The sequence below is a fragment of the Phragmites australis genome, chromosome 21, assembly GCF_958298935.1.
Source record: "Phragmites australis chromosome 21, lpPhrAust1.1, whole genome shotgun sequence".
Taxonomy (NCBI): domain Eukaryota; kingdom Viridiplantae; phylum Streptophyta; class Magnoliopsida; order Poales; family Poaceae; genus Phragmites; species Phragmites australis.
Window position 1 is genome coordinate 1168856 of NC_084941.1, and position 19879 is coordinate 1188734.

At 44.9% G+C, this 19879-nt stretch overlaps 2 protein-coding genes across 2 annotated transcripts; both read right to left on the bottom strand.

The window, feature by feature from the left end:
* Positions 1-5071: 5071 nt before the first annotated feature.
* LOC133902966 (protein ARABIDILLO 1-like) lies at positions 5072-13767 on the bottom strand. Its single transcript, XM_062344295.1, has 12 exons — positions 12035-13767; positions 11786-11944; positions 11619-11699; positions 11409-11540; positions 10440-10567; positions 10215-10302; positions 9477-9571; positions 8884-8947; positions 7931-8106; positions 6546-6767; positions 6282-6366; positions 5072-5702 (listed from the first exon to the last, which is right to left on the bottom strand). The coding sequence occupies exons 1-12, from the start codon at positions 13421-13423 to the stop codon at positions 5526-5528; spliced, it is 2796 nt and encodes a 931-aa protein (XP_062200279.1). The 5' UTR covers positions 13424-13767; the 3' UTR covers positions 5072-5525.
* Positions 13768-14386: 619 nt separating this feature from the next.
* Positions 14387-18821, bottom strand: LOC133902944 (uncharacterized). The gene is made up of 6 exons (XM_062344272.1): positions 18509-18821; positions 17332-17820; positions 16494-16715; positions 16295-16379; positions 15484-15597; positions 14387-15087 (listed from the first exon to the last, which is right to left on the bottom strand). The coding sequence occupies exons 1-6, from the start codon at positions 18623-18625 to the stop codon at positions 14702-14704; spliced, it is 1413 nt and encodes a 470-aa protein (XP_062200256.1). The 5' UTR covers positions 18626-18821; the 3' UTR covers positions 14387-14701.
* Between the last annotated feature and the right edge of the window lie 1058 nt (positions 18822-19879).

A 19879-nucleotide genomic window follows, 5' to 3' on the forward strand; every position in this document is an offset into this window, starting at 1 on the left:
TAGCCACCATGTCCACCTTTTGAGTTGCTCCAAACATAGTGCCAATTGCCCACAGATTCTGGAAAGTGCGTAGATCTTTTGGAAGTCCCATAACCCGCATCCATACCTTGGGTAGGATAGTACCCTCCTGAACCACAGCAAATTCCTCAAACTTTAGGTGTACACCCAACTCCTTTATATCTGCACCACCATAAGCCATAGTTCGTTGTAGCTCTGCCTTCGAAGGAAAAGGCACCACAAACTCATTGTTATCCTGCATATGAACCTCCCAGTTCCACTTCCCCGGGACAAGCAGCTGAAGATGAGCAATAAGCTGAGCTGGAGTTATACATCCTCCAAACACCTTAACCAATGCCGTCTTATGGTCAGTTTTGACATTCGAAATCGGTGCATGGGGTATGTAATAGAAGCCAAGACCATCCACTGCGTATCCCACTGAATGAGCTATCATCCTTGGTTCTTTAAGCACATGACACTTTTGAGCCACATGGTCACCCCCTCACATATTTCACAAAACAAAATTGTGGTGCAATCTATAGCTTGATGTCCCTTGGTACAACATTTGAAGCAGTACTTATTCTTGGATTTTCCTGTAATTTTGGATGCCCCAGCCTCCTTATTCGCTGTTATTGCATTTTTCAACACATTTTGATCAGAATGCAGGACAATTGAAGGACATGTCATACCTTTCTTACCAACATCCCCTCCACTCACGGTCCCAGTCGCTGTCCCAGTATGCAGGTTCACATTTTCCATCAGCACCATCGCCTTCTGATCCTGAGCAGTCGAGTTGATCGAACTGGAAATCCCTACCGAAGCACCCTGTGTTGCATCTGGATGGCCAATAGCTAGCTGTACCTTTGGTTGCAAGGCATGCACATCATGTTGATTTATCATAGGCACCTGAGCAGCAGTCACCGGAGGGATGGCCATCTGCGCCACTGGATTTGCCAATTGAATAGCTGTTTGAACCAACTGACCTGTCGAGGAACCCATTGCACGCCCCATGGCAGAAGAGCTTCCATCATGCTGTTGTTCATGCGCATGAGGAGGGCCGAAATATCCCCCTCTGCTCGAGTACTGGCTGCGCCCACCAAACCTGTGAGGGGCAGCACCACGTCGACCGCACCCACGTGTAGCACCTCTACCGCAATGCCCTCCTCCATAGCCCCCGTATCCTGGACCATAACCCCCGTACCCGGGATTAAAGCCTTGTCCACCATAATATCCCCATCCTCTGCCGCCGTGTCCACCTCCAAAGCCATCACCGCCCCCACCGCCCCCACCGCCAAAGTTGTAGCCAGGATCCTCAAAACCATTGTTGCCGCCAAAATTCCCTCGCCCACCTCCAAAAACTCCACCGAACTGTCCACGCCCACCGCCGTATCCGCCATCGAAGTCCCCCCGGCTGGCACCCTGACCACCGGAGGCACCCCTCTCTGTCGCCGCACTTTTCACCGGCCTGAGATGCAACCGGCCCTCCTTGGTTAGCCCCCGAGGCCATGCCGTATCGCAGGATGTCTGCGTAACTTGGGAGAACCTCCGATCGAGCACCCGGTCGACTGAGATCGGCCACACATTTTGCAGCCACCCTCTCCTTCCAAACCCTGGTCAGTTTGCCTGATTTTGCGAAAAAACTTCCCAGAGCGGAGGAGCACCTGAAGGTAACCGGTGTGGGCCCACCACAGATTAACACAATTGGAGTGGGGCCGGAGTGAACCACGGGCGGAGAAACAGGATCCCGCTTTTTTGAAATTTGAAAGTCATCTTCCACCTTCCGCCACGCCGTGTTTGCGTCTGCCGGCGAGGATTTCTTCCCGGCCGAACACGCCAAGTCCCGAAGTCTTACATCCTGCCTTGACACACGTGAGCGACAATCACGCACCACCACGTCATCCAACGAGGACACCAGAGACTTCCGAGGTGGCGGGAGCGGCCCGCTCCATGGCCGATGGCTGCACGCTTGATGTTGCGCAATTGACTTCACGATTCGCCGAGCTAGCGAGACATTGGGCTTAATGCTTGCCGGAAAGACCAACGAGCTCACCTTGGCCTGTGCCGATTGCTGCTGCAACGCCGCCTCCGCACGAAAGACCTCATCCACCGTGAACCCCTCTTCCGCTGCTGCACGCGGAAACGACGGTGTAGAGATTCAGTTGTGGAGTCGTCCTCATCCTCTGAAGCGTTTCCATTGTCAAGCGGCCAAAAACGCGATCGAGAACCGACCGGTCGTTGGCCAAGTAAAGGATCCGGCTTCGGCTTGGCCGCCGCAAGAACGGCCACCCGCGTCCAGCCATCAACTTCGGCGAGAGAGCTCGTCTCCAAGGAACAAATGGCTTGTTTTTGTCTCTCCGGCGAAACCTTGTGAGGCACCAGATGATCCATCATGGCCATCAGCTCCGCTGCACCTTGCTTGCATGATGCTTCATCTGCCTCCTTGCCACGATCGACCACGGCCACCAGCTTTCCGGCATGGCGCCTGGCCACCGGAGCCAAGGTCAACCTGCGCCCTCTGCGCATCCAGTCAACCGGCCAGGAGTTCCCCCCTGCTTTACTGTCTATGTATCCAATTCCACCAACTGTAAGAGGAAGAACTGGGTCTGGCTTATATGCCAAAAAGGAAAATGGCAAGGCGAGAAGACAGTCATGTCCACCGGCTGCAATATGGGGCGTGAAGGAGCTGCGGCTAGAGGGCAGGCAGAATGTGCTGCCGCCGAGAGGGAAGACTGTAACTGGTAGTGGACATCAGTGGCCGTCATTCCTTAAGATCTAAAGGTGCACAAATAAACTATTTGTATTTTACATGTGATTGAAGGCGGTGTGTCGATCTTTAAAACTGACAGATCCTGGTCGTCGGATGCTGATCCAATGAACCAAATATCATCTTCTACCTCTAGCACCCTGTCTTATCACATTCAAATATATTAAGTTGTTTAGGTATTCCAAAATGCACTGGAGTTGTTTCCAAAATAATCCCCACATTAAGTTGGTTCATATGAATTAGTTTATGATTTTTATGGTTCTATGTGTGGAGATTTGAAATTGAATGTGTCTAAATTCAAATCTATTATTAGTTTCTATTCAGCTCAAATCCAAATTAGATTCAAATCTTTGGTTCAAATCATCTTCCAAGTCTCAAGATCCAAATCACAATTTGAATATCCCCATTTGAATTTATGCCAAGACTAAATTCAAATAAAAACTCTCTTTTGAATCCATCCAACACCATTTCTCTTTTCCTTTTCCTTTTCCCTTTTATTTCTCCCGGGCTGGTTTTTCCTCTCCTTTCCCTCTTGCGTGGCCCACAACAGCCAGCCCAGCCTCTTTTCCCTTTACTCCCACGCGTGTAGGCCACCGCAACCCCACGCAACCCAACTCCTTTGTCCTCCACCCGCTCGCCTGTGCCCTGGCCTGCTGCCCATGTGCCCACCTACGTGCAAGCTCGATCGACCACGTGTCGCCCATCCAACCGTCACCCATCGCACCCTCTCCTTCCTCCTCCAGAACGACGCAGCGTCACGCCACTCGCCACCGCGATAGCCGCTCCTCCTCAGGAAATATCTGGCCGCCGCATTGAATGCCCAGCCACTTACCCGTGTTCTCGCTCTCTCTCCTCTCTCCGCTCTCTCCAGTACGCAACCTGACCATCGGCCGCCCATGACTTTCGTGACCCGTGCACATGGCTGGCGCAGTGCCGCCATGACACAGGAAAATATCGCCGCCGGTCGCCGTCCTGTTCCTCACAAACAGCGTGGCACGCCCACTACCTCTCTATAACGCTCTCTCCCTCTATAAATAGAGTACAGAGCGACGTTGGGTCACGAGGATGGGAGAGAGAGATATTTCAAGATTGTTTTCTAGGAGAACATGGGTGTGACAGGCACGGTGGCGGACTTGCCGAAATCACGCCAAAATGACGCTAGGGCTTTGGGTTGCGACGACGAGCAACGGAACATGACTGTAAGAGCACGACGAACTCACATGGGTGGTCAATCGATGACAGAGAAACTCGACGAGGGTTAGCAATGAGAGGGGCAACGTCAGCTCTCGGTTCCTCATTAGCAGTAGGAAGACGACAAAAAGCGGTGGGATCGGCTCCTCACGAGTACATGGTCACGAAGATGTGCTCAGATGCGGCGGAGAGGCGGTGAGCATGACGAACAACGGAGCTCGATGCGGCGGCAACAGTGGTAGCGATGACACGCGTTTTATGGTTTAGACACTCACATTTCTGGGAGAAAACAGAGGAGAGGGTGAGGACTTTTATAGGAGCGCAAAACCACGAGGGGGGTTCGTTCTTCGATTGGGATTAGGTTCGGAGAGGCGGCAACAACATGAGTCCGAGGTGGAGACGACGACAACAACACAAGGAGCACACTAACTTGTGGGCCTAGCTGGTGACGACGCGAAGTGAAGGCGGAAGACGCTTGGGTGTCTTCGGGCGAAGCGGCACGCAAGTGGGAGAGCTAGGCCGACGGGCCCAAGTGGGAAGCGGAGGGACAGCGCAGGCTTAGCCTGAGGAGAGAGGAATCGGGCCGTAAGGAAAAAAAAAAGAGAAAAAGGAGAGATTCGACCCATTGAGAGAAAAAGGAAATTTCGAGCTTATCCAAAATAAACAATGCTCCGTGGAGTTTTCAAAAATTTATTTTTCGCACAATAAAACTCTAATACTTCTATTCCAACATGAATGCAACATTAAAATAAATATAGCATGAATTAATTATTTAATTTAAAAAATAAATTTACACCTAGGATTTTGAGACAAAGATCAACATCCTAAACTAAAGAAAAGAATTTTTTACTATTTCAAAAAGTTAAAAATTAAGATATTACACTCATAAATTTCTAGAATTAAAAATGCCTAGCTTCAAGAATTCGCTAAAACTCTGCCAAACCTATCCGTAGTCACTCGTGCTGAAGCAAAATTGGCATGGATGCTTTCAATTTGACAGAATCCTAATTTTTTAGACATGATAAGGCATGATTATCCTCTTACTCTATGGTTCGGGATCAACACTCACAATATGAATTGCATTATAGAGAAGAGCAAACCACTGGCACTTTGTAAATCTACAGCAACAAATGATCACGAGAAAATTATACATGTATGTTTCGACAGGAGGAACTGCCCAAGTTTGCCTGACACTGCCACACCTCAACACTAATCAACAAACAATAATTGTCCATAATTTAAGGTATATACCGCTTCATAATTCTCATCGACGCTAAAAAAAAATTAAGTTAATTTTACAAAACAAATGGTCACGAGAAAATTGTACACTCCTGACGTCGGCAAGGGGCCATGGAGAGGCAAAAGGCCACCACTTAACTGCTGTTTCATTCTTGTCAGTTCATGGCTCTCCTTGGGTGGAGTCCCTTCGGTCACTGCCTGCACAAGCCAAGCTAATGCAGTGACAAGCTCCGAAAAGCCAACACTACCTGAGCCGATATTTCACATCATTCTGCACTGGCCAGGCAGCCCTTGGACATGATGCGGAGGATGCACCGGCCCTGTGCCTGCGCATTCATGTCGACGTACCTGACTGATGGTGCTCCAAGTTCCTGAGGACAATTCTTGCAAAGATTTTGGCTTCAATAGAAGCTGTTGTTGCAGCTGCCGCTGCACGCAACACTCGACCTGCTCCTGCTTTCTGCAAGAGACCTGCATGGTGCACTGCATGCCGACCTCCCGGGATTGTGAACTGCATTATTTTGGCAGAGTATATCTCATCAGAGAAGTTTATTTACAAAACAAACGAAGATACACAAATGTTATAGAATGAAATCTTTGTTTCATTGTTTGTGTTTGAGAGGGATAGCGAGGGAGAGAGAGAGAGAGAGAGCAAGGGAGATGCCATGATATGAAAATATGCACTTAAAGAGAGTAATTGTCAAGCCAAGCATAGACATGACGCAATCAATCTTACAAACAGTAATTAGTCTTTGCATGTCTTTAATTTGTAAGTATTAGGCATATTTGGATGGAAGGGACCTACTTTCAATTGAAGGCTTCGAAGTGGATGGTTAGGAGGCTTTAGATCCTCTAGTCAATATCATTCAATGTATAGCTTAATTTTAAGCCCATGTGTTCTGCATTAGTATAAATGTAGAAGTATATAGATAAATGAAATAGTGATGACGATATCATTATAAACTAAACAGCCAGAATTGGTCTTCTTCTCAAGCACGGTAAAGCCCATGTCTCAAATCATGATGGCCCTCAATACATAGGCTCAAGATAAATAGCACTAGATGTTGAGAAGGAATATAAGGAAACCAACCTGAAGAAGGGCAAAGGCAGCACAAGCACGAAGAATTGGTGACGGATTCCGAAGCATGGCAACAAATCTACCAATCTCTGCCCCACTGAAGAAAGTAAAGCACTATATTAGCACTATGCTTCTCTAACTACACCATATCATGACAAAAGATTAAAATAAGATGCACGCAACAAACACGAATCCTCCTAAAAAAGCTTCATGTACTCTGACTGAAGATAGCCAGCTAAACTTCATAAAGGGTCAAAACTAAGTGTAAAGCCAAACCTGCATCTCAGGTGTCCAGCTTCGTGTATAAAAACTGCTTCAGCAACCTGACATAGCGCTGCCGGGGTTGAGGAGGCAGCAGCCATAGAGAACATGTGTGGATCTGAAAACGACAGCACAAAGGTTTCTATATGCTTCAAAGCTATTCTTCTGGCTCCCTCAACACTAACACTCTTGGAACTGCTATCTGAGGATGTCCCAACCAATGCAACTTCATCCATTCTGTCAGTTCAAAAAATTCAGATTCAGACCATCTGATCATGTAAATGCCTCATTAAGATAATCTTGTACATCAGATATAGCAGTACCAATTTTTTACAAGGAACTAGTATCATATGGGGCATACTTCTAGCCAACTATTGCATAATGTGTATTACTACGGAGTAGCATGAAAAGGAAATGGGAAACTATGTGATGAAAACATACACTAAAGAATAATACTGCTTCTGATGAAAAATACATCAATCCCCTCCATATAAAATTTTCAAGTGCCAAAAATATATTCTACCCTATGTATTGTACAACTTAATGCAACAACAGGGAAGCTAGCAATGCTCTATGTCAATATAGATTGATCTACACAAAAACTAAAAAAAAGCATGATTTATTTATTTTCTCAGAACTGCCTCCTACGTCCTACCACATCATTGAATTTAAAGATTGTCATGCATCTATTGCAATTGCAATGTGAAATAAAGGTGCAAATAGGATTTGCCAAGACTAATTTTGACAATCAACACCGCAATATGCCACAACCAAGTAAGAAGTTTGATTTTAGAAACAGAACACTATTCATGGTAACTGCAACACCACACAACTGCACACAGTCCGCAAGGTCATTTCCTAGTTCCTAGATGAATGCAGATCTTTTGTAGGACACCAGACTTTCAAATAACATTTATAGACTCAACATTTATAATATAATAAGAACTGCTAAAATTGGACATTGGTAAAAAAACAGTTATCAGCAGCAATATATAGAAGTGAACTTAGAAATAGAACTTATAGCTGCAGATTAGATCAATGAACAAAGAAATGGTAAACAATGTTTCTGTCTTGATGTCAAACACATAAGTCCTCCGATTGTGAAATAAAACTTGACGACCACAAATAACGCTTAGAAGTCATCTAACTATTTTAAAATCCGATGCATCTTCTTAAGCCTAGAGGCATGTTGTGCATCACACTCTACCAGCAGTGCATCATAAATCAAAAAAATATATATAGTAAATATTGAAGCCTGAAAGATGAATCACACTCTTAACACAATTTCTAAGGGTCGACTTCTAGTAGTCCAAGCTCAACTAAGAACTAAAAGCCAGATATTAATACTGAACGGCAAACACCTGAAGCAATAAATTTCATAAACACTGTAAACAGCATACCTTCCATCAAACATATAGGCAAGGGCTAGGGCAGACATGAAGCGAGCCATTTTTGATCCTGATGACGAGCAAATGTTTACAAGAACAGGCACCCCACCTTCTTCAACTATGCGGAGGGCATTACCAGAATAAAAAGCAAGATTCCACAGTGCCCCTGCTGCTGTCTCGTGAACATCCTGCAGAAACAGGAAGTCATAGTGTCTGGAGACAACAGCTTTTTATTTTCAAAGACAGAAATACCAATGCATGAGAAATTTAAATTAAAAACATGAGCTGCACATGTGCAGCATGGCAATCTTAGTAACTTTAGCAAGTCATTTAAGGAATGGAGGGAATGATGCGTTCATACAGATAGAACTAGGTCACAACGGGAAATGAGTCTCAAGCAAGCAAATTTAAAGCCACATGATATAAAATAGACCAACATAAATCAACACACATACTGAATACAGTGAATTCGTTTTCATATCTTCATATTCAAGAGAAGTTATTTGCCCCCAAGAATCAAGAGCTTGTGCATTACAAGTTACAACTAACACTACCATTTGGTAACTTCAGATAACCAGGACATTAGGTAAAGCACAATCTGCAGTGCTGCACTGCAAACGAGATTAGAACCTAACTTGTTCATTAATTATAGTGGACACAAACTTATTTCAAACTGGTCATGTACAAAGCACTAATTATTGCTTAGTAAAAGTAGAACAATTCCAACAACTGAGTCAAAAGGGTACGCAACATAAAAAAATGTAAAAACTAACCAATAAGTCTGGGCATTACTTTGACTAATGCATGATGGATACAGGAAGTCTCATGGTGTTATTACCAAGTGCCAACAAAAGATCTTTCATAATGTGAAAATGATTCAAAATTCTTCAGTAAAAGAATCTATCCACACATGAACAGAACATTTGTCAAACTTGCTGAATATATAAAGTGCAAACGGAACTTACTTCAACCTCTGAGCGTGCCAACATAAGCAAAGGTGCAACACCACCTCCCTGTCCAATTGCGATGCTGACCAGTGCAAAGAAAATTAATGTTATCACTTAGCACCAACAATGTGAGAGTTAAGTAATAGCTAAGCGATTGGTGAAGTTAAACAACCAAACACCTCCAAAAGGGAACAATAAACTTCAATTTTTACTAGACTTCCTTTTATTGATTGACCCCCTAAGCTGCCTTTCACCACTTCATTAAAACAGGTGAACAATTGACTTTGAAATTTCCATGAATATTGATAGCCAAACTACTACTCCATGTGATCAGCAAAAAGGCATATCATAGTAATAGGTGCAGGTTTACTTCTTCAGACATGCAGCCTAGATTAAAGTTAAGCAGATAAAACTCTGTAATATTCATTCTTATATATCACATATATGTACTAACTGGAAGCAAGCAATAATACCTTTTAGAAAATTTCTAAAGTTAACGGTAAATATAAAAATCTGAGAAGAAAGCTCCACAACAAATCACGATAGAAGGAACTTCAATTAGTGAGAACATATTAACAACAACTAAATTAATAATTAAAATTTGAAGTTACCTGTTAGCTTCTGAAACAGATAATCCCCATAATGCGCCAGCAGCTCTCTCCTGAAGGCCCTCTGAAGCATTTAAACATTCTTGTACAAGTGAAACCTAAAAAAACAGAAGTCATTATCTGAAATGAAAAACTATTTATTTTCAATTTGAGTGTGCTTGAGAATAGATGCAAGGGATGGGACAGAAGTGTTCCTCAAAACATTTTGGTATCCCAGCAGCACTATCAGTTATTTTTCTCAAGAGAAGAAAGAAGATGGATCATTTGCATTGATTGAATTTCTTTACCACCGTATTTAATGTCTTAATCATAAAATTCAAGATAATATGTTCTACCCAAATTGCTCCCGAATAACTTGAGGCTGCTTTTAATCAAAATTATTAAATTAGAACAGCAGCATTCCGCATCAACCCATATTGTAGACAAGCCTCGTCAAAGGCTTCTCTTCTACTAAAATGTACCACTTAAGGCCATCTCCAACGGAGTCTCCAAATTTGAGGATTCTAGTGTTACAGTGTTTTGCGGTATACTGTAGCACTAGAAATCCATCTCCAACAGATCCTCTATCCAGTGATACAGTACTGCTACAGTGTTAGAGATAGAGGATGCTGTAATAGTGATAAGGGATGCTGTAATAGTATTTTGAGGATGAAGATTTGAGGTAGCTGTTGGAGATGGTCTAAACAGGCAATAACCACCAAAGGGCCTGACGTGTGCAGGAGATGTGGGTGGTAAAGTTACCAAAGCTTCAACACCGCCTGCAGCAGCAATAGCTTCACGATTTCTGTCATCAAATGACAGGTTCCACAAAGCACCAGCAGCTTCTTGTCTAATCGCATACATAAAAAAGTGTACAGCATTAATGTAGATTCATATGGTACATTCAGGCAGAATGCAGACATTAGTACATTACAACTTGAAGGCCATGCAAGTCAGAGTATGTAATCGACTCAAGTAGAAGTATACCTAACACCCTCATTTTGAGAACTCGTTAGTTGCACTAATGACTCCAGAGCCCCTGCTTCCTGACCTACAGCAGCATTGTTGTCGTTGTTGTCTCCATGTACAGCTAAGTTAGCTAAAGCTCTTGCAGCCTACACATATAAGAATAGTAGCATTAGGAATTAGCAAGAGTACAAGACAGCAAAAATATAGAGACGGTGAATATTAAAAAAGACAAAGACAAGGGCTAGGCCGGTATTGTAAGATAAAGCTTTATTTGTACAACATAAAATGAGGTGGAGAGCTTCTACATGAGAACATCACTTCTGAGTATCTTGGTAGCAAATCCAAAGGGTCTAAACCAAACATTAAAAACCGAAACGTTAAACTAAACTGCATTTCCAAATTACTTGTCAAGATTCCAGTCAGCAGCTCCGCAATCTATTCAAGGCAAGTACTGCAGGTTACATAGTTCCGTGTTCTTGATGAGGACGCAAGTTATGAAATTTATATAAAGTAAGCAATGAGAGCGACCCCTTGGAGAAACACAAAAGCTCGTAGATATCCTATAAAGTAAAATTTTACTGTGCACCTTCACAAAAACCTGACAAATGCAGTACACATGGCCCTGGACCAAATTCAATAGGTAACGTTCAGGCGTACAGCTATGAAACCTTGAAGATGGTAAATCGTGTGCTTTTGCTAGTGTTTTGTCTTTATTGCAACACCCCTATCACATGACCAGATTATTTCTCATATGGCAGGAAAAAAATGTTCGATACGGAAGCAATAAGATGCAGATAGCACATCTGCAGGTTTACAGCTATGTAGCCATGAAGGTAGAATTAAAGATGAGAGCTTGCATGCCCTTGGTCGTGCTTTGTATGTATCATATCATGTCGGTTTTGTCGAATATGTATTATTCTTATACTAGGAGAGCTACTACTAGTTTATATAAAAAAATACAAGCATGAAGGCTCGTGTGCTGTTTACCTGTTCTAAGACACCCTCAAGTTTACACAATCGAGCAAGTGTAACCAAAGCATGGACACCACCAGCCTTTGCAACTTCCAAGCTACACTTGTCGTCAGCAGCCAGGTTTGCGAGCGCACCAGCAGCACGTTCCTAATGAAAAAGAATAGCAAGAAACTCAGCAAGTTAAATTGGAAGTTCTAGAAACTGAGAATTCTGAAGGCTCCATACAAGAACTCCATCAGTTCCAGCAGGCCAACGAAATATTAGATCGACCAAGGCCTTTATACCACCAGACGCCGCAATAGACGCCTGAAAAAGAGCAACCAATGAGTTATTACCAAAAGTGCCACAATCAAAGGTTAGGCAATCAGAATCAGCATCCAAAGAACAACAACCTTGTGGTCGTCACCCACAGAGAGATTCCAAAGGCCACCAGCAGCCTCTTCAGCAACAAGCCGATTCATCGACTTAGCCAAATTAGTGAGTATTGTAATACCACCTTCATCTGCAACTGCCTTGGCAACATTGGCATTCACTGATAAGTTGGCAATAGCCTGCATGGTGACATCAACTAATGTTAGAAAATGGTAAATGCGAGAATACAAACACTACGAAATAAGGGGTTCATCCAAACATTTAATTACTTTTGCTGCTTCAGACTGTGCGCTCTCTCTTGAGCACCTCGCAAGGTCCAACAGCATTCGGATGCCCCCATTCTGCATCACAGTCTCCGACCTTGCAGGATCCACAGTCGCGCTCTCATCATCAATAACTACAAATGTAGCAAGGGCAGTAGCCGCTCGCTCCTGCACATCCTCCTGCGAACTCTTCAGTAGGCTAAGCAGCAGCGCAGTGCCCTGCTGCAGCCAGAAGTCATGCATACCATGTGGGTTGGACTCTGCAATCCTTAGAAGTGACTGCGAAAGGATCCACTCAAGCCAGCTCATAATATCACCAACTATCTTGTCTTTGTGCCTCCAGTTACATTGATTGAACACCCCGTGCTCTTTCACATCCACACCAGGAAACAGTGAGACAATCGATTTAAAGATGTGGCTTGTAATGGTGAGCACGAGCTTGCCCTTGGAGTTACTAAATGCAGCAGGATTGTGAGACAGTTCCTCCTCAACAGAAATGCAGTTCAGCGTGCATATAAGCTTGAGGGTTTTGGAGTGGGAGATGAGGCGAGAGACAGCACTTGGTGAGACATCGGTTCGGGAGACGTCAATGGCAATAAGGGAGGGAAGCTGGGCCCAGAAAGCGGATGCTGTAGCCCATTTCAGGTTGCGGCATCCGGCGACGGAGAGGAACCGGAGGGTGTGGATGCCGGCCAGGGCGGCCTCATCGACGGCGCCGCAGTCAAGGAAAGCAACGTCCTCGAGGAAGGGGCAGTAGCGGGCGAGCGCTCCGACAGCATCTGCGTCAGCTTCACGGAGACCTGAGAGGCGCAGGCGGCGGAGATGCGAGCAGCAGAGCGCGACGTGGCGGAGGGCATCGCTGGAGATGCGTTCGAGAGGGTCGGGCCCGATCTGGAGGCTCTCGAGGTCCTCGTGCCGCGCGGCGAGGACGGCGAGCGTGGCGTCCGTGAGCCCTCGGCAGCCATCGGCCACCACCTCGCGGAGCCCCCGCGCGCGGAGGCCGGGAACGGCCTCGGCCGCCTCGTGGCCGCGCAGCCGCAGCCGGCGCAGGCTCCCGCACCGCGAGGCGAGCGACGACGCCACCTCGGGGTCGCACCGGTGCGCGCGGAGGTCGAGCGCGCTCCACAGACACGGCGACGAGCCCAGCGCCCGCCACGCCCGGCACGCCGCCGCCATGCTGGCACGGTCGCGGTAGTTCAGCCGCGCGAACAGCTGCAGCAACGCGTCGTCCGGCAGCGCCGTCCAGTCCACCTCCGCCGCCGCCGCATCCTCCCAGCCCTCCGCCCCCGCCGAACCCACATGCGACGAGCCCCGCAGCGCCCTCCCCTCCCCCACCACCTCATCCACCCCCTTCGCCTTCTCCCTGCACGTCCGTCGCCGCACCCGGCGCGTCATCCCGCCGGACCAAACCCTAGCTCCGCCACCTACCGCCGGCGAGGCCACGCCACCACACACGCACAAACCCAAACACGCACCCAAATCCCCAAATCGGCAGGTAGTTAACCACCTCCCGCCGCGAGATCAAGAGGCCACCGCATCCGGCCGCTTATCGGGTTCTGGCGCGGGCAGCCAGACCAATTCAGGGGTCCGATTCGCGAACGACGCGGCGACCCGAAGAGAGATGAGGATGCCGGCGGCTTCGATCCGTTCCGCGGGTGGGTGGATCCGACCGACTCCGACTCAGCTCCGCGTGCTCGCTTCCGTCCCCTTTCCTCACCTCCTGCGGGAAGGGGGTAGAGGAGGAGCTCAGGGGCAGGAGGCGGGGACGGGCCTTATATACCGCGTATGCGGATACGCCTACTGCGTACGCAGCTGCGTACACGTATTCCGAGCAAATACGTGTAGACGTTATATTAGAGGATTTTTTTTCTGTGATATTATGTTAGAAGATTTTCTTTCGAGGAGAGTGAGTAGACGCAGCTCTAAGAGGTGAGATTACGAGACCACGTAATATGTCAAAAACTTACTGGTGTCAAAAACTCTTGATGATTTAAAGATGACAGTCATTAGTACGTATCTTTGATAATTCTTTTCTATTAGAATATATTTGCAAATCCAATAAAGTTATAATGTTATGAAAGTATTTTTCAAAACAAATTTATATATATCAAGTATTTATGACTTGAGAGAGCACAAGTCTAGAGCAGTGGAGTTTTTATAAGAGACGGAATGCCGCGGTAATCTGCCACTGCCATTTGATTGCCCTTTTCTTTATTTGTATTTGGATTCTAAGAGGGCGTTTTTTAAGCTTTGCCGGATTTTTGCCGTACCCGGAGAAGAGATGAGAGCATTCGGTCGAAAGTGAGTTAAAAGAGGTTAGGTGTAGTGTAGCAATTAGCAGCACAACGTGAGCTCGCTCACTGCGAGATAAGTTGCAACGGATCTTTATTTACATGAAGCATGATAACACAGCTTCTCTCTTAAACAACTCAAGTTACTTTCTACAACAAAAAATTAACCGGTTACAAGGAATCTCGACGAGAATGTATGAAGTAGAGCCTAGAATGGTAGCATCATCTTTAGGCGTTTAAGAAGGAAATAAACATTCATCTTTCCTACTACCAGATCAGAACAATTCGCTGCCCCCAACTTCATCTACTGCTATAATACAAACGTAGCTCCCTCCATTTGTGGCTACAGTTTCATTCGACATAACCAAGACATACAACGAAATCATTCATCTTCAGAACTGTCATCAGATTGATCGGGTTCTTCCTCAGGCAAAGCAGACACGATTGCAGCACAGCAGAAAGACTCACGGTCCTTCAAGAGGAGGCAGCTTCCATCTGAGTTCCATTTCAAGTCGACTATCCGGAAATTCGGCAAGGGGATGTTGACGCAGCAGGCACCGGACGGTGTCCACATGTACAGGTGAGGGCTCTCCGTGCACACAACAAGGCGTGGGCAAGTAGGGTCCCAAGCGGCAGCACGGATTGGATCTTTCTGCAAAAGAACAGCAGCAAGCTCAAGGCGGCAGATATCCCATATCCAAAGAGCAGTCGGCATGCTGTCGTTCCGGGTGAAGAAATAGTGGCTGTCACTGCTCCATGATAGCATACCTGCAACAGGTTACAAGTAGAATGCAATCTTAACAGTGCAGGTTTGTCCAGAACAATTTCTGCTAGAAATTCAAGAATCAGCAAGACAACTCATGCAAGGCATGTTTGAAAATGTTGATTGCTACTTCTACATAGATATCTGTAACAGACTAACAGTATAAGAATTCATAAATGAAATCTAGGGCAATTGCACATCAAATCCATCAACAGCAATCACTGTTAGGAGTAAGAAATAGGACGAGCATTGTGTAAGAAACTAAGTAGATCACAAGTTCATGATACTAGCCACCTGTGCGTTAGTCATCAAGTAAGAAACAATTGATAATCCACATGCATGTATAGGACCTTGCAACAAGCATCCATCAGCTGAAGTGGCAAAAGGCAAGAAGAACTAACCAATTCCTTGTTTGGGGTTGGGTTTGTCAGTGGCAGGTTTCTGCGAAGGTAAGGTGATTGGAACATCCATCACGGCATATTTTACTCTAGAACCCCCTCCCTCTGTGCCATTTTCTGAAAACAAAGCGCATGGAAAATTCATTAGAGAATTTAAATGTATGTAAGGAGTAGCTGATAACATCACATAAAGGCATTACAACATGCCAATTTGGTAAGAATGGTCATTGAACTAGGAGGGGAAAATAACATGGAGACTGCAGACCATGGAGACTGCAGACCATAACACTAACATGGCCTTAAGGTACAACGATTTCTACTGAAGTACGGTATCACAGTAAGTATGGACTTCTCTCTCTATCATTCTACCAAATTGCATGGAACAATAATGCGTTTATTTTATTGCCATCACAATGCAAAAAAACCAGTGGTAATCTAGTATATGGTACCAACGTGAAGAAAAAGAAAAGGATTCATAAAAAATGTATCTTCAGAAGAACAGCAGTGCATGCCAAAATCAGATGTAGCATGTGGGAGAGCTAAGGTTACAAGTGTACTACAGATCAAAGGAACACAAAATAGACTCAGAATGTCCCAGGGAGTGTGTTAATTTCCATTTTTTGTTAGATAGGATAACATCTTGAGGACTGCTTTTACTTTAATTACCACTGCAGCTAACTTCAGTTGATAAGGGAATTCATCAAGAAAAATATGTTTTTTCAGAAAAAAAAATACGGTCCAATGGTCAATGGGTAGAACATGCAAAAAAGGAATGGCATGAGAAGTAGTGCAAAATGAACACTCCTGATCTTACCTGCAACATTGTCTTGCATGTTACAAGAGAAGCCTTCGCTTAGACATAACTCTGACATATCAAGCTGCCACGGGTCATCGATTTCCTGGGGATATTTTTGTAGTTAAAATTGGATAACAGGGTTAGTGAGTAGAGAAATAAATCTGAACTATGCAGCTGTGCTAATATGGCAGATGATGAAACAAATTGACAGAATTACCTTAAATATAGCAGCATTACAGGGACTTCGAATAGAGGCTGCATGTGTGAACTCCGCAAAAGTTTTCCATGTCAGGTGGTTCAAAGTCCGTACTGCTTGATCATAGCTGCCCACTGCTAAAAACTGCCCACACGGTGACCAAGCAACAGTTTTCACACCTAACCCACTTTCATAAGCTAAATACTTGAAAAGGCACCTTCCGTCAGGCGAATATATCAGAACCTGTAACAGGCATGTTCCTCAAATGATCAGATACATCTTAGAGTTTGTATCTCTGCATAACTATCTAATGCTCAGTTTAAGAGTAAGGGAAAAACAACTTGGTTCTGTTCTCTGACAAACTGAAATGAACTCTAAGAGTTGACAAGATATTAATGATTAAATTTATGGAGCATAATTCGAAAGGTTCGATAATCAATATCCAAATTAATCATGTACTTGTGCAACCAGATCCAACAATGTAATAAGTGCCAAAGGAGGCACCAGGATGGACTAAACTTAAGGAAAAATGTATACTTCCCTTAGATAAAAAGAGAGTACGAGACAAACAAGGTAGTAACTCGCAAGCAATGGCCATCTCAACCTGACGTTATTATTAAGTGACATTAGCAGAAAGAATATTACTATATTAGCCAACTAGAAAGGTGCTATGTAAGACAATGAGATACTGAAAGTAAAGATGATTTTTCATGAACATATATGAAGCGGGATAACTAAAGATTAAAGTTGCCCCCCCCCCCCCCATAGAGACATGCAAGTGAATGGACTACAGGCAAGTGTCATAAGCCATGACACACAAAACAACAATAGGGAGTTTCTGAAGAGAAGGCGCATGCACCTTGTATTCAAGAAGTGAATCCCAGACCACAATAGCACTATCATCCGGTGACCATTCAACACCAGTTAAGTCTACCGTGTCAACAGCAAAGACACCCATTATCTCCCAGGAATGACATGAGAGCAAATTTATATAATCCTTGCAGTCGCGCCTGGTGCAGATTGCAGCAAATTTCCCATCCTTGGTAAAAGAAACACCTCTAGAGGCCTGCTTTGGCCACTGGACATGTACGCATGCCGTATTTACAAGAGACCACACAGTCAGACGGAGCTGAAACTCTGATGTAGTGAGTATATGACGACTGTCGGGGCTCCAGCGAGCATATGTAATCCCTGCAGGGCCTTCATCGATCTTGCAGGTCCAGTCAGGCTGGCTCAGTGACCAAGCCTGCACCATGGGACGCTTGTAAAGTCCACATAGAATGTATTCTGAATCCGGTGCCCAGTCCACAGAGCTTATCTTGTCCATGCATGAAAACAATTGTACCACCTGTATAAGCGAGTTCAAACACACAATAACAAGAGTTCAAGCTTACATTTATGTAATGTCGCAATGTGAGTACATTTCTATAACAACATGAGCTCATTTAGAACTCGAAATCCATATACCTCAAGAATCCATCCATATGGTAAATAAGGAACTTGCAAGACATATACAAAACGTAACTGTTCTTGCAAATTTGAACCATGATACAAGATTCACAATTTGCATAGACGAATATGAAACATTAAGTGATCATGGAACTTCCAGAGTCCAAGTAATCTAAAGTTATGCAATTCACTAAACGAAAAGAGCCGAATGCTACCTAATTACACCCGCTAAAATTCAGAGGCGAAAGAAATGCACGAGTCTAAACCTCCGCGCAGACAACAAAATCACGTATTACCCACGCCCCCGTACCATTTGATACAGAGATTGCTTCGATCCAAAATGTACCGCGAATTGAGCTAACAAAGGCTACTCCTCACCCCAACGGCTTCGGGTCGGTCACAAAAAGGCGCAATTCATGCACCAACATGCTCGAATTTGAGCAGCACGGGGCCACATTACCCCAAATCCAGATTCGGCGACTGCTACAGGAGGCAGGAACCCAAACCCTAGACAAAGCCCGCATTCCGACACCCGAGCACCGAGATCGACGGGGAGGGAAGAGGCGGGGAACGGACGGCGCGGGGACCTTGAGGGAGACGACATCTCGGACGACGAGGCGGTAGTCGACGGCGATGGCGAGGAAGCGCGAGTCGGGGGAGAAGCAGACAGGGCCCGTCTGCTTGTACGCCTCCGTGAACTCCATCCTCTTCTACCTCTCGCCCGGAGCCTCCGAGCGACGGAGAACAGAGGCGAGGCCTCTCCCGCGGCGGCGTTGTGCTCCGGCGAGGTGGGGTTTCGAATTTCTGGAGGGTTCGTGTTTGGAATTTGAATTTGTTCGTCATCTGCGTTATGCTAGGCCGTCTCACATGATGTACCACATCAAGCTGCTGTCGCACAACACTCTCGTATGGATGGTACAATGAGTTTAAAAATGATTGGTTCATCTTTTCTCATAGTTCTATTCCTCTAATTATAAGTTAAAAAAATTAATCTATGAGTTTTCTAGCTTTTCTTAAAATACATCTCTTTTAGAACACTCGTACTTATAAGCGAGGGTATTTTAATCTATTTTCTTCTCGATTCATCGGACGGGCACGACATCTTCACGATTTAGCTTCGCCCTAACGTAAGCTTCGCAATGGTATCACGTACTCATCTAGTTCTCATACGGTTCTGAGGCTAAACCGCGAAACCCTAGCACGCTTTCCAAAACGTGACTTTCCACTTGCTTACATCTTAAGTAAGTACTCTAATATCGACTTGTGTATTCCGTCTTGCGATCCTGACCGCCGACAAGTCTCTCCCGCTATCGATCCCTCGGGCCGCCTTGTCACTTGCAGCGACATCCCTTTCGCTTTATTTTGTCAACACGCCGTCTCTATCCGTCTTTCATGTCTTACTTAACATCCACGTGTTTAACTAGGATCACCCTTGACTCCATCTGACCTCCTTGATCGTTTAGCACCAAGCACTCTATTTGGCTCCGATCATCCCACCGTCGATTGCCAAGTTGCATCCATCACCTGCACACTATGAGATAAGCAAACACATATCTCCAACTCCAATTTCAATTAGTCAATAATCAATATGCTCAAATGAAATTCCAAAGTAATTTAAATCACATCAAAACTCATGCAAAACTGAAAATCATCAAACCAAATAAATACCAATGTCAATCACTCATCACAAGTAAATCAAGGCATATTTCAACTTGATTTCCCAATCTCCCATTTGATGAGTGCATTGACAACCCTGAAAGCATAAGATTTTAGTTTGAAAAAATTAAAACAAGATAAACTCATCCAAGTGACTAAAAATCAGAGAAAGAGTGAAATATATCAATTGGCATAATAAAGATTGAAAAAAACCTAAGAGAGGCAAAGACGAGCCAAAAACCTAAAAAAGTAAGAAAAACTCAAAAACTAAAAAACACATGCCACTCCTCGATAATTGCATA

Excerpts from the sequence above, each read along its gene's own strand:
- LOC133902966 (XM_062344295.1), bottom strand. The coding sequence starts at position 13,423 with ATGACGCGCCGGGTGCGGCGACGGACGTGCAGGGAGAAGGCGAAGGGG. Across the intron at positions 11,541-11,618 it reads CTGGAACTGATGGAGTTCTT|GAACGTGCTGCTGGTGCGCT; the intron begins GTATGGAGCCTT and ends CTTTTTCATTAG. Across the intron at positions 10,303-10,439 it reads TCTCAAAATGAGGGTGTTAG|ACAAGAAGCTGCTGGTGCTT; the intron begins GTATACTTCTAC and ends GTATGCGATTAG.
- LOC133902944 (XM_062344272.1), bottom strand. The coding sequence starts at position 18,625 with ATGGAGTTCACGGAGGCGTACAAGCAGACGGGCCCTGTCTGCTTCTCC. Across the intron at positions 16,716-17,331 it reads ATTCACTTCTTGAATACAAG|GTTCTGATATATTCGCCTGA; the intron begins GTGCATGCGCCT and ends TGCCTGTTACAG. Across the intron at positions 16,380-16,493 it reads GTAATGCTGCTATATTTAAG|GAAATCGATGACCCGTGGCA; the intron begins GTAATTCTGTCA and ends AAATATCCCCAG.